At 43.4% G+C, this 18,123-nt stretch overlaps 1 protein-coding gene across 1 annotated transcript in view; it reads left to right on the top strand.

The window, feature by feature from the left end:
• Nucleotides 1-15,783, top strand: part of LYPD6B (LY6/PLAUR domain containing 6B) — a 110,080-nt gene extending 94,297 nt beyond the window's left edge. Inside the window, exons 4-5 of the mRNA XM_077447729.1 lie at nucleotides 10,977-11,107; nucleotides 14,549-15,783. Of these exons, the coding sequence (XP_077303855.1) occupies nucleotides 10,977-11,107; nucleotides 14,549-14,716 (299 nt within the window). The 3' untranslated portion in view covers nucleotides 14,717-15,783. The remainder of the gene's footprint in view (nucleotides 1-10,976; nucleotides 11,108-14,548) is intronic.
• The last annotated feature ends 2,340 nt before the right edge of the window (nucleotides 15,784-18,123 follow it).

Below are 18,123 nucleotides of genomic sequence, written 5' to 3'. Positions count from 1 at the left end.
GAAGGCTAGGATTTGGTTCCAGTACAGTTCTATTTTTGGACAACTCCACCACAGATGTGTCATCGTGCCCAACTCTTTACATCCCCGCCAACACTCCCTAACACCATCCCGCTGAAATTTACTTTTCCTCTCTGGGGTGTAGTACCATCTCGTCATACATTTGAAACTCATTTCCGCAGTTCCAGCATCTACCGCTGAGCCATGCACTAATTTAAATATTTTCCTTAATATTGTGTTATCTGGTTGTGTTCCTAGTTCCCTCCCCCATTTTTTGATGTACACAGGTACCCCCAGCTCTACTCCCTCCACCAGCGTTCTATACCATCTCGAAACAATTTTCTTTGATGTCTTTAATGAACATAATTGTTCCAAAGGAGTTAAATCTTCCGCTGTTCTAATCTGTGGGGGGAGTTTTTTAATAAAACTTGAAAGCTGTGCGTACCTCCACTCATCAATTATCATCATCTCTTTTTTTTGTGCCAACTCGTGATATGGTGCTATCCCTTCCCCTTTCATTACATCTTTTAATTTTACCTCTTCCTTGACCCAGTTTCCTCCTATCTCCTGACACCCTGGTAAAAAAAAATTATTGTGCTTTAACGCTATAAGTGGTGAATTGTATTTCCCATTAAATTGCCTATATATCTTATCCCAAATCCGCAACGTGTTTCGTGTAATGTTGTTCCCTTCCAAAAATACACTTCTCTCATGTGGTGGGTTCCAAATTTGCTTCTCCAATTTTGTTCTGCATAATTCGTGTTCCAATCTCACCCATCTTTTCTCTGTGTTATCCCTTCTACTCCATTCACTCACTCTGGACACTACAACTGCTTCATAATAAGTCTGCACGTCTGGCATTGCCACTCCACCCCTATTTTTTGGTTGTCGAAGTGTCGCGAAGGCCACCCTAGCTTTTTTATTTTTCCAGATAAATTTCATTAGGATGGTTTTTAATTTCGATAGGTATACATTGGACAAAGGTATTGGGAGCATCTGAAACCTATATAGGATCTTAGGGAATATTATCATCTTTAATGAGTTTATTCTCCCCAACCACGATAGTGGTCTATAACTACACCTTTTACATTCTGCCTGTATCTCATCTAATAACGGAATGTAGTTACAGCGGTACATTTTCCTTTCTGTTTTTGATAGTTTTATCCCTAAATATTTCAGTTCGCTCCTCCACTGGATTTTCCAATTCTGCTGCATACTTTGTGCCTCTCGCTTGCTAATATTAATATTCATTATCTCCGATTTTGACCTATTAATTTTAAAGTTTGACACTTCCCCATATTGGTCTAGTAGATTTAATAATTCTGGCATAGATGTCTTGGGGTTGTTTAAATACAATAATATATCGTCCGCAAAAGCGGAGTATTTGTATTCAACTTTTCCCACTTTCACCCCCTCTATTCCAGGGTCTCCCCTTATTGCCGCTAAAAGTGGTTCCAAAGAGAGCACAAATAGGAGGGGCGAAAGCGGGCAACCTTGCCTTGTACCCCTCTCCATCTCAAAGGACTCTGACTCACACCCATTAACTTTTATACATGTCTTTGGGTGTTCGTACAATACCTTCACCCTCTGTATCATCTTTGATCCTAACCCCATCTTCTCCAGTGTCTTAAACATAAACCCCCAGTCTACTCTGTCGAAGGCTTTCTGTGCGTCCAGCGACAGAAGCAGACTGGGGGTTCCACCCTGTCGCATCTTCTGGAGTAGGAGGAGTGTCTTTATTCCGTTGTCCTTCCCTTCCCGACCCCCTATGAATCCTGTCTGATCTGGGTGAACCAGTGTTGTCATTAAATCCTTCATTCGCTCTGCAAGTACTTTAGCATAGAGTTTTGTATCTGCGTTTAACAGCGAGATCGGCCTGTAGCTGGTGCACTGCGTGGGATCCTTGCCTTCTTTCTGGATTAATGTAATTGTTGCCATTAAATCTTCCCTACTCATTCCATATTCTTCTCCCAAACCATTCATGTACCGGCACATTTGGGGGACAAGGGCTTCTCTGAATGTTTTGTAATAAAATGTTGTAAAACCATCTGGTCCCGGGGATTTTCCTATAGCTGATTTTAATAGTGCTCTCACTATTTCTTCTTCCGAGATTGGCCTTTCGAGCATCTCCCTTTCAGTGGGGGTAATTTTAGTGAGTATAGTTTTTCCCAAGAATTCCCTAATCTTCTTCTCTTTCTCCCCGTTATTTGCACCTACCTTACTATCTGAGAATATCCCCTCAAAGTATGATCTGAAGATTTCTGCTATATCTTTGGTGGTATGGAACATTTTCCCATTTTTATTCTTAATTACCCCAATAAAATTTTTCCCTTTTTTCTTTTTTAACATTCTAGCTAGAAACTTACTTGGTTTATCTCCCCATATATATTGTTCCTTGGCCAATCCTTTAAACACCATCCTAGCTTCTTGGTCTAGAAGGTCCTTCAGCTCCATCCTTGCCGTTAATATCTTTTTAAGTACCAGATCTTTTTGTAACCTACTTTTTTTATGAACCTGTTCCAACTGGTGTATCTCTCTCATTAAATTGTTGATTTTTTCGGCTCTCATTTTTTTCTTTTTAGATCCCATAGATATCAGTATCCCCCTTATATAGGCCTTATGTGCATCCCACAACGTATGGCTTTTGATTTCCTCTGTGTCGTTATGTATAAAATATTGTTCGATCGCACTCGCAATTTTTATTCTGTCCTCCTCCCCAAGCAGCAACTCTTCATTCAACCGCCATGTAGAGGTTTTCCTTCCTATCCTTGAAATATTCAAGCATAGTTTTACCGGAGCATGGTCCGAGAGGGTCATAACTTCTATCCCCGTGTCCGTCACATATTCCAATAGCCCATGGTCTATGAAAATATAGTCGATACGTGAATACGTCCCATGGACTGTAGAATAGAAGGAATAGTCACGTACCAGAGGATTCTTTACTCTCCATATATCTACTAATTGATTTTTGTACAGCTTTTGTAGTAAATTTTTATGTGCAGAGCTTCTCATCTTCTTTACATCCGATGAACTATCTACTTCCGGATTGAGGCCGAAGTTCATATCCCCCATCATAATTACATAACCTGTTTTAAAATTCATAAGTTTATTTAATGTCTTATTTAAAAAACTGATTGGATTGCTATTGGGTGCATATATATTTACCAAAGTACACTCCAGTTCCTCTAGAGTACCCTTTAGAAACAGATATCTTCCCTCTGCATCGCACATTTTTTCACTTAATTGAAATCTTGTACTTTTAGAGAACCCTATCGCTACCCCTCTACTTCTAGCCGATATGGTATCGCTATAATACCAGACCGGATAGTTGCTAGAGTACAGCCTTATGTTTGATGTGAGGGAGATATGAGTCTCCTGGAGGGATACAACGTCGGCCTCATACCGTTTTAGCTCTGCTAGGATCTTATGGCGTTTTGTTGGGGTATTCATGCCCTTAACATTATAGGACATAAATTTCAAGCCGTCTATTTTGCTGTTACCCATCTATTTGTCCTAGTGCTCCCCAGCCCTGCAAAGGTACTTTGTCTCATGTTTATTTGGGTGGTCCACATTATTTTTCTTTCTCTTTCCTCCCTAACCCCTCTTTCCACTTTACTTTCCTTCCCCCACCTTACACCCTCCCGCCTCCCTCCTCCCCCCCCCCCCCCCCTGACTCCCCGCGCCAACCCTCCCCCTCCCCCCTCCTCCCAACCCCAATGGCCTATTATCGGCCCTTGTTAGGTTAATGGTCGTACATACCCCTACCATCTCCTAATCTATTTGTTATGAGGGTTTGGGGCTTTTTCGCCTGCGCCTCTCCCGCCTCTTCCCCTGAGACGGGAGGTATTAAATTCCACATCCTTGTTTTGATTTATATCTTCCCTTCTTTCCTTCTCCTTCACCCCTCTTCCTTTCCCCAAACCCTTTCCCCCCTCCCCCTACATTGAGCCAATTATTTCATCTTGCCAGCCTGGAAGTGCAGGCGGGCATATTCCCAATTTCTCGCAGAACTTTTCCAAATCTTCCGGGAAACTCAGCTTTGCTGATTTACCATCTTTGTTCCCTATTAAGCAAGCAGGAAAACCCCATCTGTATTTAATGTTATGGGCTTGCAGTTCGACTAACAGGGGTTTCAAAAGTTTTTTCCTTAAAAGCGTCTCGGGTGCAATGTCCGGAAATATCTGTATTTCTCTACCTTCATACACAAGTGGGGTTTTTCCCCTTAACTTTTTCCATATTTCCTCTTTTTCATCAAAAAATGTGAACCGCACAATTATATCTCTCGGTCTATCCAAATCTCCAGTTCTTGCTTTACCGATTCTATGAATTCTATCGATCCTTAGGGGGGCTCCCGTCTCATTTCCCCAGCAGGGGGATAGAATGCTATTTAGTATTGATCTTAAATCTTCCCCTTTAGTTTCCGGAATCGAGCGGAGCTTCAAGTTTTGCCTTCTGCTTCTATTCTCCTGGTCTTCCAATTTATAGAGCATATTCCTTTGTGTTAGTTGTAATATTTTTAATTGATCTGACACTTTGTTTAACTCTAAGGCTTGGAGGTCGATGCGATTTTCTGTAGCTTCTACTCTCTCTAGTAGTCCTCCTAAATCTTCTCGAAGTCCCCTAATATCTGTTTTAATTGCATTCTCCAGTTTTAAGAGCATCTCCGCCATTTCTCCTTTTGAGGGGGGGAGATCTTCTGTCCTTGATTCTTCCATTTTACTACTCTCCCATTCGCTATGTGTTATTGTGTCCTCCCTGTCCTGGTGTGCTCCTCCGCCCTTATGTTTTCCTGTTCCCTTCTTGTAATCTGAGATGGTTGGTTGCCTTTTATCCGATCCCGATTCTTTGGGGCTTGCTCCTTGTGTCATATATTGTTGAATAGTCGTATCATAGCTCTTATCTTTTAAATTTCGTGAGGCTCCACTTTTCGCCATCTTGTTCGCTGATTTACTCATATTTCACTATATTTCAAACTTATATGAAACCGAGCACCCCAGTAACTCTTTCCTTTTAGTCTTGAATCCTCATTGAAGTCGCTTCCTCCTGCGATTCGCCTTCTATGTGGCTAATTAATCCTATTTATCTCTTTGCTCCCCAATTTTGCTTAGGGGTTACCAACCTACCTCCTACCATATGCCTGTGTTCCACTGGCTGACTGCCCGGGGGTCCCTCACAGTTGACTTCCTCTCTCAGTAGATTAATACTGCACCCCGTTATTATTACTTTAACAGCTTCCCCAAGTTATTACCCCCTCTAAATGGTATAAATATATATCCTGGGGGGATGTTTTGCTTAGACTAAGGGCGACCTCGTGTTGTGCCAACCCTCCCCTAGGCATAGGCCTGTGGAACCTGGGGAGCGCAGAGTCGTCCGAATATGTTATCGAGTGTCTTTAGCAACGTGCCATCTTGATGTACCAGGCCCAGTACAAGGAGAATTGACAGACAGGCTGTAAGAATTGGCCCCCAAGCCTTATTTCAAACGTATACCCCACAGGAAGGAGAGAAAGGAAAAAAAAAAAAAAAAATTAGATATATAAGAGGTCCGGGGGAAAATGCGCGTTGATCTGAGAACAGGTCCCGGAATCAACTCATGCGACTTTTCACCGTGCTGTTTAAGATGTACAATGTCATGTATAATTGAGGTAGTCTGTCTTGTTTTGTTCAGTTTGTCTGCTGCAGAGACAATACGCATCTATCCCATAGAGCCATCAATATCTTGGGGCTGCACCTTTAAATTTCCTGCCCCAGATATATCCAGCCATGCGTTTGGGCCTAAAAATGTGTGGTAGCGAATACATCCCGTTACAGTTTATTCATCCTTGCTATATCTTCTTCTAGGATTCTTTAAATCAGATTTGCTTCTCTGATCACCTCCAAGCATGCCAGAGAAAAAAAGAGCGGAAAAAAAAATGCTTTTTCTAACTCATTCCGTTATGTCCGTGCTCTAATATGTATAAACTGATTTTGCAATCAATGTTGCTCACAGGTGGGGATACTTCTCTCAGCAGGTGCAATCTCAACAGGATAAAAGTGGACCCTCAGAGGCTTCCTCCACATATCTATATGCGACTCTCCTTGTCAATATGTGTTTATCGCCATAATTTTTAGAACCATGCGACTTTTCCAGCGTGTTGTTTCACATGTGTAATTGTCATATGCGATTTTTGGGATAGTCTGTGATGTATTAATCAGTTTTATCTTGCGGGGATAATAATGTGTCAACCCAGCGGATCTACCACTGTCTTAGGACATTGCCTTCTAGGTTCCTGACTCAAAATAAATCAAGCAGCTTTCGATATAGGCATATGTGAAAAAACTGCAGTCCTGTTTATGGTTTATCCGGCCATGCAAAAAAAAACTTCCCTTTAGGACACTTGAGGTTCAACTCTACTCAGCGGGAACACCCAGCCACATTAGTGCACACCTTACATCAAACGCTTTAACCATCTATGTATGCAAGACTCCCCTTACCAGCTTAAGCTGTCTCCATTTTCACATTGATTGCTTTCCCCTATATACATATATATTACTCTGCCGAGACATTGTGATGTTAATGAAGTTACCGTCCTTTTCTCTGCTGTATCTCCTGCTAGAAACATCCCCGGATACCTCCGAAGTCCTGATGCTTAGACGAGGGAATCAGCTGTGCGGGGGAACGAGGGGGGGGCCATCCGGAGAGCTGTGAGGGTCAGGTAGTGTTCTGTTCCAAGGGCTGTGGAATACTGCTACACCGCTCCGAGCTACTGCCCCGTGGGCTCCCGCATGGCTGGGCTGGGGTCTCTCACCTCCCCGCTCCAAGCCATGTCCTGCTTCTTGTTCGTCGGTGCGGTGTGCTGTAGCGCTGGCGGCCCCTCCCCTCGGGCGGACGTTACGCCCTCTCGTCACTCATCCGCCCCAGCCTGACCTGGAACACCCTGTTGCTATGCTGAATCTGCTAATCTCAGAAATATTGTTTTTAAATAGGAATTCCAACTTCTTATCTGTTGGATCCTTCAGCATTTGAGCATAGTCTACTGGACAAGTCAAGTTTTTGTTCACAGAGGATATAGCAGTGTCATTTGCTGGAATCCCCCATTTCTTATTAAATTCTTCCTCCATAGGATAGAGTATTGAAAACTTTTTTGAAGGAAAAAACTGTTTATCTGGGTGTTCTTACTCATAATGCATAAGCTTCTTTAGTAATGAATGCATAGGAAAAACATGAATAGCTTGGGGAGGCTTTAGCGAACCTGATAAAGAAGTGGGCACATGGACTGACTCCACTACTGGCAGCAAAAAGGCGAGCGGACCAATTCAGTGAGAGATTGTACCAACAACCTTTCTTGTGAACCTAATCCTTCCGTATTAGACTCTTCAGAAGAGGAGTCATCAGCCTCTTCCTGGTCCCCTGAGAGAAATATGTCAAGTAAACCTTGATGGCTTTTACTTCCTCTTTGTTTCCCTTCAAAGGTAAAGCATAATGGGCTACTATGCATCCCATAGTAGCCCATTATGTGTCACTTACCTGAAACCGAAGCCTATGCTGTCCCCTCTTCCACAATACATCCATCTTTCTTCTGGGTATCGCGGCATCGGGGCTGATTGGCTGGAGCCGCGATGAAGTCACTCCCACGCATGCGAGTGGGAGCTGGCAGTCACGACACGATCTCCTTTAGAAATGGCACGCTGTCCGTTTCTAAAGGAGTCTACAGGGCACCTGCGCCATTGTCTACGGAGCATGCACCGTTGTCTAAGGCGCATGCGCCGTAGACATTGGTGCTCGTCTCTTTTCTAAATATCTCTTAAACCGTAGAGGTTTAAGGAGATATTTCGAGCACCTACAGGTAAGCCTTAATCTAGGCTTACCTGTAGTAGGTAAAATTGGTTGTAACGGGTTTACAACCACTTTAAGAACAGCTGCAAGAAACAACGTCCCTGATGGCTCACACTGACCAGCCATATCACTCTCAGGGGAGGATGCCATCTTTTTTTGAGATGGTTCTAGGCTTTCTTGTGGCTGTAGAAGTATTTTTATAGCCCTTTTTTGAGGTGTTTTTACCCCCCTCCTACCATAGCCCGATGCACAAAGCAGAGGTACTACCAGAAGGAACGCATCCACTGCTTGAGCAATAGTCCAGCCCTTCCGCTGCTATTAATGCTCAGCCTAATGCAATAGTAAATGTGTCAAAAGGAATGCCTGTGTCACCAAACCTCTTTCATGCCGCTCTTTGCTCTTGTGTCCCTCCGTCCGCTTGCAGCAGCAATAATGGTGCTTTTAAAAACACACATTCCCACACTGGACGTTGGAGGATGCCAATGCCATGCTAAGCCTTGCCCCCCTCAGTCGCCTTTGGCCCCCTCCTCTTTTTTTAAAAAAAGAGCTTTCCCGCGCGAGCGGGACTCTGATCCTACAGGGTCGTTCTGTGAGGGGAAGAAATGGCGAGGAGAGAGCCTGGAAGCCACCGAGTAGGGCGGCGTGCTGATCGTTTTTCCTGTTTGTTTTTCCCGTTTTTCTCCTGTCGCTCTTCCACGTGAAGAGGGGGAGAATACAGCACAGGTGGGGGGTGTCTGGTGAAGAGGAAACCCCCCCCCCCCAGACTTACCGGAGGTCTGCTGCTGGCTGGAGAAAAAAGGAAGCCTGCTGCTCCAGACACTGCATGTTCTTTTGAGGAAGCATGAGAAGGTATGTGCTGCATACAGCCCCCAGTGGTGACACATAGCCATGACAACATTTACTAATTAAAGCAGGGGTCATCAACCCCCGGTCCGCGGCCCACTACCGGGCCGTAGCGTCTTTGCAGCCGGGCCGCGGCAGGCTGTAAGGCACCGGTGGATCAGAGAGGAAACCGGGGGGACAAATAAGAGAAGCGGGCTGGCAAGCAGAGATGACATCTCTCTCCGCCCGCCTAGCATCCCCGCTCTTCTGCCCTCACAATGTGCGGAATGTCGGAGGTGTGGCGGGGAGCAGAGAGATTACATCATCTTTCATTGCCCGCCCTGCATCTCTGCTCTCCTGCCCTCATTTAAGAAAGACCACTGAACCAGTGTAGCCAATGCAGTGACAATCCTCATCTGGTGGCACTGGCGGGTGATGTGGCAAGTGGCATTCCTCAACTGGTGGAAGGCAGCGTGACAAGTGGCATTTCTCATCTGGTGGCAGGCGACATGGAAAGTGACACACTCAGGGCTCCCACTGATTCTGCATTATGGTGAGTTGAACTATTTCATTTATATTACAATGTAATATAAGAAAAAATGCACTTCAATCATTCTGACACCATACCAACCATGGTGCCATGATGATTGAAGTACCAACAGCCGAACACCAGCTATTGCCCGATAAATTGCCGGAAAAATTTGCTTACCCCCCCAACCCCCCCCCCTACGCGTGTGCGTACATCACCCCCAGTCCCTCGCCGGGCCTTGGCACAATTTTCTTCCATGCAGCCGGTCCCCGGTGCCAAAAAGGTTGGGGACCACTGAATTAAAGGATACATTTCATAAGAAAATTCAAAAATTTCTTAGAAAACTCCACTTACCTTTCCTGTTGCAGGGTTTTCTGTGGTAAAACCAACAGACCCAATCTTCACCCTTCACGATGGGTTCTGTTAACAAACCTTCAGGAGCCGAGGGGGGCCCTGGGGGAACCCACAATCCTGGACTTGTAATAGCATCCCGCCAGTAAAACTTTATGGCCTTAATACCAAAAGTACTGGATCCCAGGGTCCAGCTCTCTAAAAAGAGAAGCATTTGCAGCCAAAAACTAGTTTCTTTGGACACGTGGCCCGGGTACCATTCAATTCAGCCTAAAAGACACTTTGAATGAATCCGGCTGCATGGCTAGCCCCAGCAAGGATTTCTCCAGTGGAGCACAGCACATCTTTACTCGTGACCAACACCTTAGACACTGGCGAAAAAACTGAGGTACTCGCCTTAGTGGGAGGGGTTATATAGGGAGTGGGCTTCTTGTCTTAGGGTGTGCCAGCGTCCGTCACCTGAAGGTGGCCTATAACCCACATAGTAACTACTATGGCTCTGTGCCCTGTGATGTGCGATAAGAAATAATAGCTCATATTGCCAAACGCTTGTTAACCGCGTTACTCGCAATCCGAGGTTCCACTGTATATCAAAATAGCTGAATCTGTATCTGTAGTGCGTGTTCAAACCTTAATACATAAATAGTAATATTCTATTCGATTTTTACTCCAGGAGTATATAAGGAGTTTGGCAATTCTAAAGAAATGCTTAAATAATGCATTAAAATTTAACTAACCCCATTTGATTTAAGTTGACTAAAATGTACTGGAGATTTTAGTGGCCTAAAATACGACTAAAACTAAAACAATTCAGATGCCTAAAATACAACTAAAACTAAAATGGCATTTTAGTCAAAAGACTATAACTAAAACTAAATCAAAATTTGATGTCAAAATTAACACTGGACCTAATAAAGGAAGAACGAAGACTAAAACTGCAGTTAAATAATCCAAGTTATACTTAGTGATTGTAAATCCTTACATATGCCCAGTGAAGTTACTGGTCTCAGGCAATACATAGAGATAAGTTATACCTGTTTATCTGCTCCTCTTTTTACGCTGCATCTATTCAAAGTCCAGAATTTACACCGCATTTCAGAAGGCAGGGAGCGGGGATCTGATCTCACACACAGCCCAGCATAGAGGAAAGAGCTGAGTGTAAACTGAGACCTGAGTGGAGGAAATGGACTCCCCCCCTCTCTAAACATGCACAGCCTAGGCTGTCAATCACCTGCTGTGTGCTGAAGAGGGGCCAGGCCGTCTCCCAGGATTGTCTGGTGTCTGCATAGACTGCCAGAATTGACCCCTGCAGATAGCAGAGAAATGAGAGAGGCGACAGAAATCACACTTGTTGCTTTGGATAGAGCCAAGTACACACTTTAAAGGGATAGGCTTTGTTCGTTTTTCATTACAGAGGATTACAACCACATTAATGCAAGCAATTCTTTGTTTTATATTACAGATACACATTACTGTAAAACAGTGCACCACTTCACAAGCCATGGCAAAAGTAAATCCGTCGCCAAAAAATGTGCCAGTCGGGAAGAGTGTCACAACGTGGGATGTCACCATCATCGGGACTCAGGACATACGGTGAGGATGTCATGAACTGAAGCATTTCTTCTTTTTAGATATTTTTATTAAAAGAACACATTCTATTAAATTTTTGTAGATATGCTTTATGACCAAAAGTATAGGGGAAACAAATCTTCCTACGGAAATTTTACTTTTTTATCTGCAGTCTTCTCTTTTCTACATCCCTTCAAAGTGCTGAATTTAGATAAAATCCTTCTGCATCAATCCGTAGCACAGAGGAGGGGGCAGGGTGCTGCAGTTAGAGCTCTTGTACAGTGTGTGAGAGCTGATTGGAGGAGAGAAACACGCCCCCCTCCACACACTGTACAGGAATGAAGGAACGATGCAGAGCTGTGTTGTGAATAGACAAGCTGTGTGCTGAGCTCTCCTCCCCCGTCACCATTTTATCTCTGGTGTTGGGACACTTTCAATTTGCACGATTCCTCCATCAACACAGACAGTGCTAACAGGAAAATCCCTCCTGCAATAGCTTGTTCCTGGAGAGGGAAGTTGTCGTCCCCCCCCCCCCCCCCCCCCGGGAGAAGACAGTGATTATCTCTAGCGGCTATAGTAGCCGCTAGCGATAATCACAAGAGAATCTGGCAGGCTGGTTGTACCCAAGTTGATCGATCGATTGGTATATTCATCCTGCCCATTAGCGATTTGAATCATGTAAGGCCAGCTTCAGAGCTTTGAAGAGAGACAAGTAAACACTTCAGATATACAGTATGTGCTTTGTTCAGATTTCATGATTGAGGTTTATAACCACTTTAAGCTTTGACAAAAAAAAAGAGGAAGCAGATTGGATTCTATGCAAAGCTGCACCAGGTTTTATACTCTCCAGTTTTAGTAAATCAACCCCTATGTTTTTCTGACAACTTATCTTAACTGTTGTTAGAAGAGAGAATTGCATTACCCTACCAAGAGCTCCCTCTAGTGGCTATGCTGTAAAGACATTGTACATTGACAAAAATATGGAAGAGCAAGCTGGTGATCATTTGAACATTTTACTAAAAAAAGATACTTTGCCATTAGTTTTGATATTAGACATTCTACCAGTTGCAGTAAATTGTTTCCTCAGTTGTATCATTTTTATGTTTATCATGTTCTTTAGGTTTTCATGGGGGGTATCAATGTGTACACCATGTGAGGGCCCTGTTTACCTGCACAGGGATGTACAGATGTTCCTCCGTGTAGGCAGTCCCATTGATATCAACTGGGACACAGCGGCTGCGCAGAGAAGGCCGCTGCTCCCAATATGGTAGAACAGGGGGCCTGTGTGTGCAGCCACTGCATCCCAAATTACATCAATGGGACTACTGTATGGGGATGCATGGAACACCCGTGGGTACACAAGGCCCTCACACAGAATACTCATTGATAGGTCTTGTGCTCAAATATTGCTTGTTAGGTATTGTAAGGGTTTGCGTTAACAATGCAAGTCCAAGAGTTATAAAAACACTCTTGTACAGCGATGTCCCAAAAAAAAAAGTAAAAAAATGGTTGCAGTTTGTAAAATGTTAATACTGGGTGCTGCTAAGGTACTAGGCAATTTTTCACCTATTTCTGAAGGATAGAGAAGGAAAGAAACAATGTGATGTCCTTGGGCACTTTCCAACTGCATCGGACATACCTGGCTGATCATTAAAGGCAAGGTCTATTAGGCAAATGGAATTTTCCCAGCTGCTCACCATTGTTACCAGGAATAATGCTGGAGGTGTCAGCCCAGCACATAGACACGCATGGTTGTGCAGAGTCAACATACACTATATTGTCAAAAGTATTGGGTCGCCTGCCTTTACACACTCATGAACTGTAATGTCTTTCCAGTGTTAGTCCGTAGGGTTCAGTATTGAGTTGGCCCACCCTTTGCATCTATAACAGTCTGAACTCTTCTGGGAAGGCTGTCCACAAGATGTAGGAGTGTATCTATTGGGAGTGTTTGACCATTCTTCCAGAAGCGCATTTGTGAGGTCAGGCATTGAAGTTGGACGAGAAGGCCTGGCTTGCAGTCTCCGCTCTAATTTATCCCAAAAGTGTTCTATTGAGTTGAGGTCCGGACCAAGGGTGGCTTTCAGGATGCCAGACACATGAATTCCTATGTGTGTTTTTTTGAAGCAGCTGATTAGACCCAGAGGCTCTAATAGGCTTCAAAATAGGATGGGCTTGGGGAGCAGAGAGTGCGCCCCTATCCCACCCAATTGTGTGACCATAGCAAATAGATTTTCGCTATTTTCACGCTACAGTTACTCCTCGCCAATCAGGAATGCAGGTCAGTGAGACCTGTTTCCCGATTGGCCAAGCACCAGGTGATGCTATTGGATGCCTAGTGCTGTGGAAGCGGAAACACGCTGGACCCGACGCTGCCCAGAGGACACATGAGGAGAGGAGCAAACAGCAGGAGAGGAGAGGAGGATACAGCCCGCCGCATAGTAAGTGCCAGACCTCCTTGGGGGGGGGGGGGGGGGTAGGAGGATGCTGGCTGACAGTGCAGCGAGCCCCGTGGCTTTCCCTGGTGCCAGTGGGGGGGTGTTCATTAGTGCCACGCCACCCTGAGGGAGGGTGGTAGTACTGGTTGCTTGTCGCCTTCCCAGAAGAAAAGCCCACCAGCCACCACTGGTCTGGACTCTGTGCAGGCCAGTCAATTTCCTCCACCTAAAACAAAATCCATAAAGACATGGAGTTTGGGGTGGAGGAACTTGACTGGCCTGCACAGTCCAATATCAGTGCCTGACCTCACAAATGCTCTTCTGGAAGAATGGTCAAACATTCCCATAGGCCGCGTACACACGGGCGGACTGTATGGCCTACTTAGTCCATCGAAACACATTTCAGCAGACAGTCCGCTCGTGTGTGGGCTTCAGCTGACTTTTTCAGCGTGCAGTCTGGCGTACTAAGTATTTCGGAATTTCCGTAATTCTGTCCGTCATACTTTGGTTTCAGCGGACAATCCGCTCGTCAATAGGCTAGTTCGACGGACTAAGAATGGCGCATGCTCAGAAAGGATTTACACGGCCGAAGGGTGCATTGCTGTGTATTGGACTTCCTATTTCTAGTCCCGTCGTACGTGCTGTACACGTCATCGCGCAAGCTTTCGACGGACTGTTTGTGCATCCGTGTGTGGTCAAGTCCGTTCATTCGAAAGTATGACGGACTGTCCGTCGGATTGTATGACGGACTAAGTAGGCATAATAGGCAAATAGACACACTCCTAAACCTTGTGGACAGCCTTCACAGAAGAGTTGAAGCTGGTATAGCTGTAAAGGGTGGGCCAACTCAATACTGAACCCCACGGACTAAGACTGGGATGCCATTAAAGGTTGTGTGTGTAAACGCAGGAATCCCAATACTTGTGACAATATAGTGTATATATATCTACTTAAAAAATGTATTAAAAAATTGTTTTGATTTTACTAGCATCTCTATAATCCTATCTAATGTCTTTTCTTCTGCTTGTAGGAATGCATAGCCTGTTGTGAAGGTATGATCTGTAATGTGGATGTTCCAACAAACCACACAAACGCCATCTTCAATGTCCTACACTCACATCGGAAATCAGATGCCCACAGGGTCACAGCACTCCTACCTACATTGCTATTATTCATGTGGGTCCTCCTCATCCTTTAGCACCGTGTTTATTGGTGCAACATGACTTTTATTTATCATCAATGGGAGGTCTTCTACAGACATTTCTGGAATCTCAAAGGAACATTCTATGTAACTTATTGAAAGGACAGCAAAGGACTCTGCTTGCTGGCAGAAATATGATGTAAACTTTTATAGACAACAGAGTACTGGAAATATGTGAGCTCTTAACGGTCTTTCCTTATAGTATAATTGGATGTCAATGATTTCCATGTCGTATGGGAATGTATTGGATGTGTAACGTCTGGCGTTTTAATCCAGGGATAAAGACAATCAACCGTACTAATCATCTACGAGAAGATGACAATTTGGTTTCTCTTTGCCATATTTGGACAGTAAAGGATGACTCCGCAGCCAGGAACAAAGCTGTGATAGTTGTACATACTATTCTTCTATTGGATTATAAACTCATCTCTCTTTATCTAGGAATTCTAGGACTGTTGTGTACAACCTTCTGCAAGGGACTCGGTCTCAAATGTACTAAAATAAAAAAGGTACAATTTGTACCCAAGCACCAAGTTTAATATGCTTTATGATCATTAATATACAAAATGAATGTCTTTCCAGGAAAATCTAAATTTCCTGTGCGCAAGAGCCACTTGGGTCATCACTTCCTTGGTGCAACAGCAGTCCTTGGTGATTTCAGGTCAGAGTGAGCGCTATTAAATATTCATGCTGCAATACCCTATTTCAGCAGAAGGTGGCACTACAGATAAAATGTCTTGTGAAAGCTTCGGGTCCACATGGGAGGGAAATCATTTGGGATATTACCTAAAGGGGTCAGAAAGGACGAATCTCCCTCCCCCAACAGGGACTCAGACAGCGATAAAAACTTGACATTCTCACCATCGTATTATGTGTGTAATCTTCACCTTTTTTTCGTGCAAAAATTATTTTAGACATTTTGTATTTTTTATTATTCAAGAAGAAAACAAGTTCAATTGGTACATGGTAACAGTTATGCCTTAATAGTGTTTTTGTAAACTATTTTGTCTTTTTATTTTTTTTCCCATTTTGTACACTATTTATAATAAAACAATAAAAAATGATACAGCTGCTTAGCATGTTGTGTGACATTAAGACTTACATAAAGCAAATGTGTCATTTGTTACAAACTGGCTTCACACCTATGTATTGAGTAATCCATGGTAAACTGCATGTTTTCCTGTGCATACTGTAACACGTGTTTACACATGGCACTTTACAGTGCCTTGAAAAAGTATTTATACCCCTTGAAATTATCCACATTTTGTCTTGTTACAACCAAAAACATTAATGTATATCATCGGGATTTTATGTGATAGACCAACACAAAGTGGCACATAATTGTGAAGTGGAAGGAAAATGATAAATAGTTCTCATTTTTTTTTTTTACAAATAAATATGTGAAAAGTGTGGGGAGCATTTGTATTCAGCCCCCTGGAGTCAATACTTTATAGAACCCCCTTTCACTGCAATTACAACTGCAAGACTTTTTGGGTATGTCTCTACCAGCTTTGCTCATCTAGAGAGTGAAACGTTTGCCCATTCTACTTTGCAAAATAACTTAAGCTCTGTCAAATTGGATGGAGAGTGTCGGTGAACAGCAATTTTCAAGTCTTGCCACAGATTCTCAATTGTATTTAGGTCTGGACCTTGACTGAGCCATTCTAACACATGAATATGCTTTGAAACCATTCCATTGTAGCTCTGGCTGTATGTTTAGGTGTCGTTGTCCTGTTGGAAGGTGAACCTCCACCCCAGTCTCAAGTCTTTTGCAGACTCTAACAGGTTTTCTTCTAAGATTGCCCTGTATTTGGCTCCATCCATCTTCCCATCAACTCTGACCAGCTTCCCTGTCCCTGCTGAAGAAAAGCAAACCCACAACATGATGCTGCCACCACCATGTTTCACGGTGGGGATGGTGTGTTCAGGGTGATGTGCAGTGTTGGTTTTCTGTCACACATAGCGTTTTGCTTTTAGGCTAAAAAGTTTAATTTTGGTCTCATCTGACTAGAGCACCTTCTTTTACATGTTTGCTGTGTCCCCCACATGGCTTCTCACAAACTGGACTTCTTATGGCTTTCTTCTTGCCACTCTTCCATAAAGGCCAGATTTGTGGAGTGCATGACTAATGAGCTGTGGATCTCTGAAGCTCCTCCAGAGTTACCATGGGCCTCTTGGCTGCTTCTCTGATTAATGCTCTCCTTGCCCGGCCTCTCAGTTTAGGTGGACGGCCATGTCTTGGTAGGTTTGCAGTTGTGCCATACTCTTTCCATTTTTGGATGATGGATTGAACAGAGCTCCGTGCAATGTTCAAAGCTTGGAATATTTTTTTTATAACCTAACCCTGCTTTAAAGTTCTCCACAACTTTATCCCTGACCTGTCTCATGCGTTCCTTGGTCTTTATGATGCTTTTTGTTCACTAACAAACCTCTGAGGGCTTCACAGATCAGCTGCATTCATACTGAGATTGAGTTACACACAGGTGGCCTCTATTTACCAATTAAGTGAATTCTGTAGGCAATTGGTTCCACTAGATTTTAGTTGGTATCTACTCTGGGTATCATAGTAAAGTGGGCTGAATACAAATGCATGCTACACTTTTCACATATGTATTTGTAAAAAAAATGCTGAAAATCATTTATCATTTTCCTTCCACTTCACAATTATGTGCCACTTTGTGTTGGTCTATCACATAAAATCCCAATAAAATACATTTACGTTTTTGGTTGTAACATGACAAAATGTGGAAAATTTCAAGGGGTGTGAATACTTTTTCAAGGCACTGTATGTGGTGCATTTAATTAAAAAATGGCAGAACAGTTCACAAGTACAGTATTTGGCAAAGCACTGGTCGCTGGGTAGAAGCTAAATATACACCGTGGCTCTTCTTTTCCTTTTCAGTTGTCCCTCTTTTTTTTTTGTTCTGATATACAGACCTTTATGATATATAAACCCTTTATCCACCTCAAAATCGTAGTATTTTTTTTTAAATAATATAAAGGAAAAGAAGCAGTGAAAATGGCACTTGTGGGGTTTACCCAACCATTTTTTGTGTATTAATATTTATTAGTTTGCCTAATCGGCGGTGTTGCAGAGGTGTGTCCTATGTTACAAGCTTGGCGTAAAAAAGTGTCCCTCTATCTCATTTCAAAGTGTTGGCTTGGATGCAAAGCTGTGCTTGCCCAATGCATCTGGTTTGAATCAGTTTCCGTGTTACTAAAGTAAACACAGACATTTATGCAGATTTCCTGAGGTTAATTTAAACATATGTACAGGTTTAAACAGTGATGAGTCTGGGGTGGGAGTGGGTGGAGGTAACGTTGGGTAGTTTAACAGACATTTTTATGAAACAATAAGCTAAGGCCTAAATTCAGAATACAGTTGCCTAAAGCTGAACATGTTG

This window comes from Lithobates pipiens, unplaced genomic scaffold, assembly GCF_037356315.1.
Source record: "Lithobates pipiens isolate NorthernLeopardFrog02 unplaced genomic scaffold, aLitPip1_a1.2 Scaffold_22, whole genome shotgun sequence".
In the NCBI taxonomy this organism is placed as follows: Eukaryota; Metazoa; Chordata; class Amphibia; order Anura; family Ranidae; genus Lithobates; species Lithobates pipiens.
The sequence above is the reverse complement of the archived record's forward strand: the minus strand, read 5'-3'. Positions and strand labels throughout refer to the sequence as shown.